At 35.7% G+C, this 13,461-nt stretch overlaps 2 protein-coding genes across 2 annotated transcripts; both read right to left on the reverse strand.

Moving 5' to 3' along the window:
• Nucleotides 1-3,751: 3,751 nt before the first annotated feature.
• Nucleotides 3,752-5,867, reverse strand: LOC132165729 (heat stress transcription factor A-7b). Its single transcript, XM_059576404.2, has 2 exons — nt 5,185-5,867; nt 3,752-4,682 (listed from the first exon to the last, which is right to left on the reverse strand). The coding sequence occupies exons 1-2, from the start codon at nt 5,740-5,742 to the stop codon at nt 3,963-3,965; spliced, it is 1,278 nt and encodes a 425-aa protein (XP_059432387.2). The 5' UTR covers nt 5,743-5,867; the 3' UTR covers nt 3,752-3,962.
• Nucleotides 5,868-8,221: 2,354 nt separating this feature from the next.
• On the reverse strand, nt 8,222-11,959 carry LOC132165395 (uncharacterized). The gene is made up of 10 exons (XM_059575936.2): nt 11,672-11,959; nt 11,077-11,171; nt 10,885-10,952; nt 10,754-10,797; nt 10,528-10,605; nt 10,250-10,403; nt 9,408-9,560; nt 9,197-9,307; nt 8,743-8,808; nt 8,222-8,657 (listed from the first exon to the last, which is right to left on the reverse strand). Exons 1-10 carry the CDS (start codon nt 11,944-11,946, stop codon nt 8,481-8,483), a joined length of 1,221 nt encoding a protein of 406 aa, XP_059431919.2. The 5' UTR covers nt 11,947-11,959; the 3' UTR covers nt 8,222-8,480.
• Between the last annotated feature and the right edge of the window lie 1,502 nt (nt 11,960-13,461).

Below are 13,461 nucleotides of genomic sequence, written 5' to 3' on the forward strand. Positions count from 1 at the left end.
TTCCACTAGTAATTAGGAACCGAGAGAGAAGGAAAGGCGTAACAGGGAATGCAGGTAGAGAATTTTTTAGCTGTGGCATAACGTGCCGCATAATCGGCGTAGAAGGGTGACCTTAGTTTTCCAAAATGAAGATGCTATGATAGAGTCGATAGTATTTGAGATAATAGAGGAAATTTGCCAATTTTGAGAAATGCTGGGCTGCTGAGAAGCCAGAATAACTTGTGAATCACCTTCCAAAAAAATTTACCATGATGGAGCGAAGCCGCTAAAGATACTGCCAATTAAACTGGAAGGGTTTCTCCATAAATAGGCAAACAGGTCAAACTGACTTGAGAAATCATCTGAAGAATAGAGCCACCGCTACTTGAACAGAAAAAGTATCTCTAAATCAAAATTTATTTTGAACCAATCATAGGAGGAGGGATCCATGATTCTTCTATGAAAGAAGATTGATTTTTCCATGCATGAAAATGCTCCAAAGCACTTTTGTTGATATGGGCAGAAATAGTACGAGCAGCAACATTTTTGCCATCATGAAAGGCTTTAATTCGGTAGGACCATAAGAGATCACACTCTACTCTACTGAAGCAAAACTTTGGAATTTATGATGCTCAGCAGCTGGGATGGCTAGAGACAAACTAGGAGAGAGAATCACATTTATCCAATCAACCAAAGTAGGAGAGCCAATCACATTTATCGGATCAACCATATTTGAAAAATTCAGCTTGATATTGTAGAGAATCCAAGGCATTTTGCATAAAGGACAATAGTTGGAGGAGTTGTACGTGAAAAATATCGCATTCAATCTAGTGGCGGACCCACGTTATCTCCTTTTATCTTTTACTTTTAGTCTGGCTTTGGACCCGGGGGGGACCCACGTTGCAAGGTAAGGGGGCCGTCTGGCAAGCCATAATTTTTTTTTTTTTTTGAGCTTCTTCTAACTATAGCAGTTTTATACTTTTATATGAAGGTCCCTGACTCCCTGCAAAGTTTTGTGTTTGGCCCACCCAACAATTTTTGTAAGGCAAAGTCAGCAGGCTTTAGAAACAAAACAAGATTTCATCTCTCAAATTTGAAGCTATCTCGGTATTCAATGCCCCTATGCATCAAAAACTGTGCTTCTGATGATTCGACAATAATGCAGTAAGATAGTAAGATTGGCTTGAATTTGTCTATAAAATAGGAAAAAAAAGAAAAAAGAAAAAAAAAGAAGGAAAGTCCAGTTAACTTATCATACTATCACTCTCAATGATAATCTACCCTCTAAACTATCAATTGCGACAATTTATCCCCAAAATTATTAAAACAATGACAATGTATTCCTTAATACTAACAAAATGACAAAATTACTCCTACAAAATTTTCAATAAGACAAAAATATCCTTAAAATTTTGAAGAAAAAAAAAAAAAATTTAGTATTTTTGTTTTTATTTTAGTAAGGGTAATTTCATTATTTTGTTAAAATTAGGGGTACATTGCCATTATTTTGGTAGTTTGGGAGGTAAATTGTCACAATTGATAATTTAGGGGGTAGATTATCACTAGGGTGGTAGTTTAAGGGAGTTAAAGTGGACTTTACCAAAAAAAAAATTGATGAGGCATGCTTCTGCTCAATCCGATAATAATGCAGTAAGATTGACTTGAAGTTGTTCATAAAAAATAAAAATAACAAAATATAATTCCACTATAACTAACTAGATATTATTCAGTTGATTTGAAATGAAGAGGATTCTGTTTCGACGAGGCCAAGGTGCTCCGTCACCATGCTTTAATGTGTTTTTTAAAATCTACTTTTAGCTAAAATTTAATTAAATTTTATAAGGGGAAAATGCCTTTTATTTTTGTGAAGTTTCATCATATTTGTAATTTGGACTCTAATGTTTAGATCGCATAGGTGATAGTTAAATTATAAAAAGTAAAGAATAGAGAGTATGCTCTTATCATGCAAGCTTCTTATGGGGAGAAACTAGAAAGTTTTATTTTCAAGCAGGTGAACCTCGGAAGTTGCTCTTTTCTTGTTTGGTGCCAACAATTTTAACAAAATGTTACAGATTCCTACTTTCCTACAATAAATTATGTTTCAACTTTCAAGATGCCATAGTATGCAACATAAATACAATAAATAATTTGTTGTCTTTAGTTTCGTGGTAATTAGAAAATGCCAGCACTCAGCAGGGTCTAGATTTGTCACTAGTCAAGAGCTCATTTCCACACACTCTAAAACCAGCTTTAAGTTCTATTTTGTTGTTTTTTTAATTGAATGAGGGAAAAAGGTTCTAAGAGAGGGTCATTTTCATTCATGGTCCGAATGAAAGAGAGAATAGGAGACTCTGTGGAAATGCTTTCAAAAACATGATTGGAAGCAGCTCATTTAACTAAACATGTGCCCCAAAGTTGAAACATCGAGAGATTTTTAAAGCACTCTAATTTAAAAAAAAAAGATAAGGTTAAACTAATATTTGAAATACAATTAGCAAAAAACCAAGAATGAAAAAGAGGCGGGTTGTTCATAGCCAATACCACAATCTTCCAAAGATAGACATCTAAGACTCAAAGAGACAGTTAAACAAACAGCGAAAAGAGCTGCAAAAGCTTTACCATGCAAAACATCAAGCTTCACCCTAAACCAACTTTAAGCTCTTAATTTGCTTCTTAAAAAGGCAACAATCAAAAACTCATTTTGCTTGTATTGGGTTTTCTAGATTATGTTATTTGTTGTAACCTCTTTTGATTAGAAGTCAAAAATAAAATAAAACTCACTTTAAGTCACATCTCGCACCTGGACAAGAGATGTGGCGCGATTTTGAGCACCAGGGTCAGATGGATTTACAAGATCTTTCTAGTGAAGATAGTACTAAAAATAATCAACTAACTATTATTTGTCAAAAGACTTGAGCATTTCTAATCCAATCTAAGGTAGGTATATCTACTCTAGTATATATATATATAAGGGCACGTGTCGCTGAAATGATCGAAGAAATATTACATCACAAACCAGACTTGGATTTTCACAACACGTACAGTAGACGATTACATAAAACCCACCAAACCAACCGTTATTTACAATAAATCAAACCCTGACAATAGCCGATTCACCCCTTTTAGTTTTATGTTTTGCTCTTGTTTTTTTTTTTTTCCTGTAACTTTCTTAAAATAATAATAATTAGACTATAAAATGTAAATTTTTTTAGGTAAATATTAAAGAATAGAGAGGAGAAAGTGTATTTTTCAAGCAGATTGAACCTCGGAAGTTGCTAACGCGCACAAGCTGTTTCCTTGTTTGGTGACAACAATTTCAACAAAATGTTACAAATTCCTACAACACAAATACAATAAAATAATTTGTTGTCTTTAGTTTCGGACGCTCCAGTTGGTTAGAAAGTGGTAGCAGGGTCTAGATTTGTCACTAGTCAACAGCTAGCTCATTCCCATTTCCACACTCTAAAACCAACTTTAAGTCACATCTCTCTCGCACCTTCCTGCTGGTATTGGGTTTATAGTATTATTATGTTATCTGTTGTAATATCTTTTGATTCGTTTCTGTTAAAAAAAATAATAAAACCCACTTTAAGTCACATCTCGCACCTAGCTAGACAAGAGAACCACCAACCATATCAATAAATATATAGGAGTGCTTTAGATTTTGTTCATTAGTGTCTTTGTTTTGTTTTTAGAGGGTGCTCCAATATTCATGTCACTGAGAAAAAAGTAAAAAAAAAAAAACAACAACAACATTCTTTCGTTTACTAAATGGATTAATGAGGTTTTCATATTTGTTTAGTGAATTGAACTTTTTTTTTATTTTGTTTACAAAAGCCGATTTTTACAAGATAGATAAAGGAGCACACAACATTATAAAAGACGAAAAAGAAAATTGAAGTAGATCGATAGGAGACCCCTCGATATCTCCACACGATTGAAAGAGGAAAAGAGCCATGGCCTGTAATACAATTCCAGTTGGCTCAATAATCAGGTGGGCTGGCAATCAAATCCTCCAACTCGGAATAGAATTTAGAGTCATCAACACCAAACTCTTGGTCGATAATGGAGTGATCCGCCAGCAGCTTGTCCGACATGACATGGTAAACAGAAGAGTTGTTGTCTTCAGGCGCCGTAACATTGAGCTGAAGTGGAGTGTCGTCCATGGGAGCTGGGAAGGGTGTTGGCAAGATTTCAGAGAGATTGATTGTCATGTCTCCCTGGGGAAATTGGTTTCTGCTGCCATTCACACTTTTGCTGGCCGCCTCACGAGGCATTAATCTACGACGTCTCTTGCCAAAGTACTCAGCCGCTCTCTTTTGCTTTCTCTTCTGAATTAAATATTGCTGCATACAGATGGGGCTTTTGGCGACTAATTTGGTGAGGAAAAGAAGCATCTTTTGTTGCCTACACTCTGCGCCTCGAATGCGATCTTCCACGGCACTCATCTGATTCTTTGACTCCTCTTGCTGCTGTCTCAGCTTCAGGATTTCTACATTCAACACATTGTGATCCTTCTTCAGACTCTCAAGCTCACTCTCCAACCCGCCCGGTTTCGCCAAATTGATACTGGTTATTATCACTTCTTGCTGCTGCTTGCTCAACCGGCTTCTCCTCTTGATGTTCTTCAGCAAATGCATCTTCCCTCTCTGAAACCCTTCGTTTGCAAACTTCCATTTATGCGTGTCAATCTTCTTGAAACCCTTCAGTACCCATTTCACACCACCAAAACCCCATCATCAACAACACAACAACCAAACTTGTAAGCACAAGCAGTAAACTTCAAAATTTCTTTATGTTAAATAATTAATGTCAACTTCTTCCGACAAATTAAAGGGTAAGCAAAAAAGGTCTATTTCATTGAAGATTTCATTATACACTTTGTAATTTTATTTTAATAGCAACCGACCTTAAAAGCTCAACAAGCTAGGATGGATGGATGGATCCGGATTGTATGCGGTAGTTTTCACCGCCGCAAACTACACAGACACAATAAATAAAAGAGACCCACTTGGAGGAATGCTTCTATGCATTTTTTTATTTTTTTTATTTTGAAAAAATCAAGATGCACTTGGAAGAGATGGTGAGGAGATGGTATTGAGAATGAAAAGAAGAATATCTCTTACACAAAACAACAAACCCTGTTGAAATCTTTTCATTAAATTAATAAAAAAAACACTTGGGTTTTTAGAAAACATTACTCACGTAAGTGTTGAGCTGTCGAATGAAGCTGGAGAAGTTCCTGTGCTTGAAATACTGAGGAAGCAGCTCTTGAGCGAACACATGCTCGTCCCACACCGTGAAGCTGTCCTGGGTCTCACTCCACGACACCACTCTATCGGTCTCCGGGTCCTCCACCATCTCGAATGTCTTCTTCAGAAACGGCGGCGGACCCGGCTCTTGCAGCCCCTCCATCGGCTCCGGCTCCGGCACCGCCTCCGACGACGACGAAGACCAAGGTCCATTCCCACCAGAACCATTTCCAATCTCTTCAACACCCACTAATTCCTCCTCCTCTTCTTCTTCTTCTTCTTTTATATGGACCACCTGGATGACCTCAACGGTATCGTTTGATTCAAAGGCCTGGTTTCTCAGGGCAGTGGTTGAAGATGAACAAGAGGACCCACCATCAAACAGAGCCGTTCTTTCTTCTTCTTCTTCCTCCTCTTCTTCTTCTTCTTCTATTTCTTTTACTTCTACTTTTACTGTGACTTGTTCTTTCCTTGGCTTCTTCCCACCCCCACCTTCACTTTCAGCGACCATTATTATCAGTCGTCGCTGAGAGAGAGATTGAGTTTATTTATACACGCTTAACAGTCACACAGAGCAATCGATTTGTCAGAAATAATTGCAGAGAGAGAGAGAGAGGGAGAGAGTACTGCTACCTCTGGGTCTGGGGTGTGTAAATTTACAGTGTGAGTCTATTTTGAGGAAGTGCTGCATCGCCACGTTTCACTGCTTTTGAAGTTTTTGCCATTTGTAGGCTGTAGCTATTATGTGGACCAGAGACCTCAAGTCCCCACCTAATCCGAGCCCCTCAACTTTCTAGAAACTTCTAAATGGCCCCTAATTCTTTATTATATTTGTTCAGAGCCGGGATCTTGAAGCAAAAATAGGGGACAGTCCAGCTTTCACCATGGTGACCAATCTAAAGCATTTCAGAGTGGGACCCGGTTAACCATTTTTTTTTAATTTTTAATTTTATTTCCTATTCCATTACCAAGGTCGAGGACCAGTAAGAACATTCCACGTAAACTATTTAACTCTTTAAATAAAAGTTAAATTTAAAAAAATATATTAAATAATTACTTTTAAAATAAATTAAATATTAAATTTACTATTTCTTCTTTTATTTTAGTACAATATTATTATTGTTCTTAATTTTTAATATATAAACTTAAAAAATTAAATAATTTTTACTTTTTTACTTGTTTAAAAGTCTTATTGATTAAAGTTAAATTAAAAATAAAGTAGAGAGTTTGTAAGAGCACTCATACAAGCATCATCAAAATCATTTTTCGGTTATTTTAGTAAGGCAATTTAATGAAAATGGCTTAAATCTTCACTTTTCAGACTTACCATTTTAACCAAAATAAAATTGTGAGTGAACAGTTTACTCACCTATTAATTAAACAAATAATTTATCTCTCTCCCATTTTTACTTTTCGTTTCTCTCTTTTTTTTTTTGTCTTTTTCTTTTCCTTTTCTCTATAGGCCTTTCTCCATTATCTTTTTCTTCTCTCACCCATTCAGCGTTTAGCGTCATTTCTCTCCACCATTTCGCCCCCGCAAGCCACTTCCCCCACAATCTGGGTGGTTTGTGGGGGCAAAATGGTATTGGGACACATTCACTCTTAACAAATCCTAACAAGGACATTGTGGATTTGGGGGCGATTTGGTTTGGAACACATTCACTCTCTCCCATGTGCATCTCACATGTTATTAAAAAAAATGGCACATGTCGTAAAAATACTCCTACCAACCTCATCAAAATAGTAATTTTGGTTTGGTGAATAAACAATACTCACTAAAGATAGTGAATGTTATTATCTTTCTATATAAGAATTGGGTTGTCCTTTTTAATGGACTCTTTGTTTGTTTGTTTTTTTGTTGATGAAAAAAAACTATACCTTGTAGGAAAAATATCTTATATAGATGACATTGAATTCAAACTTATCTTACTTTTATTTTGTTGTAAATAGGAGTGCATTACTAATATACAAAGCCTTGCAAGGCTTTTTTTAGAGCAAGAATTAATTATTCGGTTAAGAGCTACATTGGTTGATGGACGTGGAGAACCTCGTCAAAGATTAAACATTACAACTGTTCAAGAGCCACCAAACGAAGATGAATCAATTTCCACAACCTAGGGATTCGTAGCTTTGTCTACTCCTTTCACCAACTAAATTGCAAAGTGATGTATTTTGAAACAAATTTTAGTATCAAGTAGTCATGTAAGATGAAGATAAATAAATGCATTTTTAAAAAATGAAACTCTTGATAAAAACAACTTGTGCTAATTGTAGTAGCTAATAATTTGGTAGGATCAAGTTAGTTGCATGCTTGGATGGTGACATGCTTTTGGTAGTATTTATGTACAAGTTATTAGGACCGTTGAAAGAAAAATGTAAAAGTAAATAGCCTATTATGGTGATAAATCATACATGCATGCTTTTAAAGTTTTGCTATTAATGGCAATATGATTTATTATGAACTTTATAACTTTTCGAGGTATATGATACATTATAATAAAGAAATATTGAACATGAATGTGATATCCTTTGATTTGAAGTAACAACATATGTGTGCTATGTAAATTAACTCTTTGTTTTTTTTTGGTATATCATATTTACTTAATTTATAGTTTTACTTTATTTGTTTAGAAAATTCAATCCAATAAACATTTTTCAATAATTTAGATATTAAATATATTTTCTAATATAATATATACATATCAATTATAATATTAACAATTATAGTAATACATAACACAGAGAACCAAGCACGTGTATTGCACGTGCCATCCACACAAGTATTGCTAAAAAACTTTGAGCAAAAAATTATTTTTTGATTTTATGAATAAAAAGCTTATTTACAAAAGTGAAGAGAAGCCTTTTGGAAGGAAAATTATTTTTGGTTAACTCGACAACATGCCACATTTTTAATACATAGCATTTTCAAGCGTTTCAATGCTTAAAAATGACATAAATTACGTAATTTGAGAATCTTGTAGGAATCCTGATCTTTTACAACACGCTAGAGAATATGTAGAGGTGCATGTACTACTTAGTTTACCCAGGCAACCTAATTCATTCCAAAGTGAAGCACAAGTTCGACAATTACAGGAAGAGAAGAGTTTCCAAAGTATTTCTATGCCGTGGCAGCATCATAAAGAGTGACAAGGCCATAGGCCCTGCATATTACACTAGTGTGGCCCATCTTGTTTGAGTTATAATCAAATATTGCCTGCCAAGATCACTGCAACGAATTGGTTTGACAAGTTACTCTAAGGCAGATGAAGCTTCCTTTGCACCCTTTTTCCCTTTTTGCATAATGTTTTGGGTAAGTGAGGAAGCTTCGTTGTTCATCTGCGAGTGCAATAGCAACCCAGTTTGACGCCAATGATCGAACCTCTCTAACCAGTTGGATGGATTTAAAGACATAGGAGTAATTGCAACCTGAAGTGCCAAAGGGAACCATAGAATCAGCAATCAAGGACAAGAGATTCACAAGAAGACGATAAACAAAGAGGTTGCAACTCACAAATCCATCTTCAAGTGCTCTGTAATCTAGATCCTCATCCACATGTTCCTGCTCCTTTTCTACGAACTGCAAACATAAATATAATCACTGCTCATAAAAACTGGTCTTTCAAACAATTGAATTAAGTAGGATAGTGCAGCAATGTAAAGGAAGTGAGTTCCACAACAAATATTACCCAGGGGTTTATTTGATAAAACTTTTTGGCTCTGATGTGACGTAAACATGAAAATAGTTTTAAGTATTTTGTTAATGTTTTTTGTTTGGAGTTGTTTGTTAATACTTTTGAATTTTTTTTTTTGCTAAAAAAGTATTACCAAATGAGCCCCTCTTTTTCAGAAATCGTTATCAAACGAGGTCACAATTTACTTTTTCCTCTCCTCCCTGCCATCCCAAAACATAGATAACGAGTAAAGAGATTTGGCTGCTACTGCAAAGTCATGTCGTTAATTTGTACCTCTAAGCGGAAGTATTTCTTCACAGTTTTTTGGGAATTGCATTTTCCTGCTACTCCAACTGATTCAATCTCCACATTCTTCCGATGTGAGTTCAAACGACGTGCTGCACCCTAAGAATTTCGGAGGATATGCCTTTTCAGAATGACAACATAAATATACCCAAAAATTAAAACTATTGTAGCATTATGGTATCAAACACGAAGAACTCACAGCAGCAGAGGCATCTCGGCTGAGCTGTGCCAGCTTCATACCAAGGCTTTGCTGATTGGACATGAAATGGCCAGCAGAGGGATGTCTGTTTGCTGACACAGCTTGCCAGCTTAGAGAGGACCTCCATAGACTCTGCCTGGTCACCTTGAAGCCCTGTCAAACAAAAGTATAGCCCAGATAAATAAACCATATAATTGCAACTAGAAAGCACTCGAATATCACCCGAGCAAATGTGATGACTCATTGAAATGCTTGTGAGACAAAAATGGAATGACTTCAGCCCACTGAACATCCCGGCACTCTAAAATTCCACAGACATGTGACCCATCTAAGAACAGGAGGTCCTTGGCCAGGGCAATATAAGCCTAAATATTTGTACAAAAACATTCACAAGACTGCAAATAAGCTTCCATTTTTGTTTTATTTAATCATCCTTTATCAATTTTATCCTGACCTGGCGCCTAAGCCTAATCTCACATAATGCTTTGAATCCGTATTCCTCAGTTACGTATTAAGAATAAAACAAGAAGAGAAACGTAAGCATATACTCTCATCATACTTAAGATCATGACGTTGGCTCTCTTTAAAGGGTATCAATATCACTTGCTACATACGCCTATTTTGGACATCTACTTCATTGATCTATCTAAATATGACTTCGATTATATTTCCAAAAGGGAGCTTGACTAACAATACAATCTCAAGAGTTGAAGGAAAGCGAAATGTGCCATGGAAAGTTTGCAAAATTTTTTAACTTCTTCCATTGACCACTGACCATCTGTATCTGCCCAAATTACAATACTTGCACACAATCCAAAAACATAGCAGCACAAGAAGCAAACCTTGTTTGTCAAAGGACAACTGGGAATCTCAATATTCAGCAAGAAACTTTTTGGGAAAGTTCCTTTCTCAATATCTCTTACGGTCGCATGTATTAATGGCAAACAAACAACGACTGCATCCTTCAAATCACTCTCACAGCTCACCTCCTTCTTCCTGAAAGAGACTTTGACATATAATATACTCGATAGATACCCATTAAAGTGCGCAGGGAGGGGAAGAAATGCCAAAAAAAAAGCAGCGGAACCAATAAGAAACAAGAGCCAGAAAACACAATCACCAGTTCAATGATATACAAAGAGATGGTACACCACAAATCAGTGCCTCTCTAGCTCCAGCAACAGCCCCAGAGTAGAACCTAAGTCATGGGAACTCAACAAACATCAGCGCTCAAAGCAATAAAATGCGATATATATAGCAAACCCATAGCATCAAAACTGTCAGCTGAATTACTTTTCAGTGGCAAATCGAAACTTTGAAAAAACAAAAAACAAATAATTACTTACATGTTGTTACCACAACTTGATCCCTTGTTTACTCCACTAATGACCTGAAAATAAAAATACAGGATAGAAGGAATAATCGGTGCTCAAAATATAAACAAGCATCTCAAAAAGTACAGATTCTAAATGCATACCAAAACAGGCTTTGACCAAGAAAACAATGCCCCAGATAAAGCTAAAGATACACAATCAGCAGGGCTTCCTGATCATATGAAAATTAACAATCAAAGCACATTTCATTCTAATTCCAGTATAATACGATAATAGCTACAGCTCCTGAAAATTAACAAACAGTACACAATGATCAATGTGAGCCTTCGAATTACCAGAAACTTCAAACGCAGTGGCACCACAGAGTTCAACGGAACACGCAGAAAGCGTCTCCCGAATCGTCACCGAGTGACCGGACACCGATCTATCCCTGCACCGAGCCAAATTCATATCACTAAACATGAGCATATTCGTTTCCTTTTATTTTGAATATGGCAGCAACTACTGAGGAAGCAGGAATATATAAGAAAAGGCAATGAAGTAAATTTCAGCTAATTTTGCTGGACTCTTTTGAGAAAAATAATATAAAAGGAAAAAAAAAAAAAAGAGTTGCGAGCTTTTCTTTTCGCACACTTTCTCAGCAACCAAACGTAGGGATCAAAGCGGAAAATAGAGAGGAAAATGGCTGTAAGAAACCGATGATTGGGAAGGCCGTGAATCACACTAAGCTAAAATCACATTACCAAACATGAGCTTCACATTATAGCTAAAAAAGATTAACTAGGTCTGCCGTAGAAAAAGAAAAGAAAATTTCATTTCGGAAGCTTCTTTTTTCCCACACTTTCTCGGCAACCAAACGAAGGGATAAACGTGGAAAATATAAAGAGAAAAAAAAGAAAAAGAAAAAGGAAATGGCTATGAGGAACCGACGATTGGGGAGCGCACACGTGGACGTCAAAGCGACCGTCCCGAACGAGAGCTTCGACGAGGAATGTGAGACCAGGAGACTCTACTCCTTCCCCGTTGGTCACCAACACCACCGGCTTCGCGCAATCGCTCTCCGTTTTCGACGCGTCAGCTTCGGTTGGCTTGTGGACTTTGTGGGACTGGCATTCTACGGCGTCGTTTTTTCTGGCGATCAGAACTTGCTGAAGATTGGAGATCAGAGTCGGAGGCATGAAGTTGTTCCCCACAGAGGTCGCCATTTGAGAAGATGGGAGAGTGCGTGAGATTTTGCTTCGCGGAGAATTATATATATAGTAGTGCGAGTACTAGGGTGTCCTACGTGGCAAGGTTCGGGGAAGATTGAGAGCAATTAGCTACTAATTTGAGGAGAGATTGCGAGAGAGTTTTAAGCGGGATTTACGGCGATTAGCTAGCAATTTGAATAGTTACCGCTCGTTTTAAGTGAAAAAGTGGTGAGTATAAACTTTGGGCAACTAATAACTGCGAATCTTCGTTCAGTTGGACCTTTAATTAAAGCTGAATAAAAGAAAATTAGGTAAAGTCTACTTAATCTCTTCAAATTATCATTCCAATAAGATAAAATTATCGTTAATGCTAGCAAAATGACAAAATTACCTCTATAGAAATTTCAATAAGACAAAAATAACCTTAAAATTTTGAAAAAAAAAATTAAATTTTAGTATTTTTGTTTTTATTTTAGTTAGGGTAATTTCGTCATTTTGTTAAAATTAGAGATATATTGTCATTGTTTCGGTAATTTGGAGGGTAAATTGTCACAATTGATAATTTGTGGTATAGTTTAAAGGGGTTAAGTGGACTTTACCCAATAAAATTTTAACCTCCCAATTACATGCTAACATATATCAACAAATAGTAAAAAAGTTATAACTTTATAGCATTTTTCAACTTGACTATAATAGAGCGTTGTTATGGAGTAATGTTATATATCTATACCATATGGAGTAATGTTATATATCTATACCATATTGTCCTATATGGAGAAAGTTTTCCTCCAAACTGGATTAGAAGAATTTCCTTCAACCTACTCTATAAAAATGACATGTGTCTCTTTTTTTAATAATATGTAAGATTCACATAAGTTTTTACTAAAATTTATTCAAACTTTGTCCCTATTATTAAAAAAAACATGTGCATCTCACATGTTCAAGGGACACATGTCAATTTTATAGAATAGGTTAAAGAAAATTCCTCCAACTCAGTTTGGAGGAAAACTTTGTCCTATTTATATTAATAACAAATTCTTAGATTTAATTTCTTTCTTTTTTATTTTTTAACGAGAAATAATAATAATCATTTTTCATCACATCTTTTTCCCATTTTTGAATTTGTAGAACCTACATATGGATCCCACAAATTTAATGATAAATTTGTAAAAAGAATATGTGGAAAATGAGATGAAGAACAATATGTAATATAACTCCTTAAAAGTTTGGGTCTACATCTGTTCAAATCTTTTGGATCAGGGTTGGGACGGATCATAAACCTGCTAAACCTATATGACCATCGTTGATATGCAAAATCTTGATAAAATGAAAAATTATGGATTCAATTATAATATTTCATTACGCTTGATAATAGAGTTTTTAGGTAATATATGTAAAGTGAATATGATCATACGCAAACATTACGTAGCTTAGAGCCATCACGTGTCTTCAAATATAAATCAAACATATAAAGTATTCAACCGAATCTAAACTTGTGCCTTAATTTAATCTAAACTTTTAGCAGCAAAG

This window comes from Corylus avellana, chromosome 11 (genome assembly GCF_965113065.1).
Source record: "Corylus avellana chromosome 11, dhCorAvel1.hap1.2, whole genome shotgun sequence".
NCBI lineage: Eukaryota > Viridiplantae > Streptophyta > Magnoliopsida > Fagales > Betulaceae > Corylus > Corylus avellana.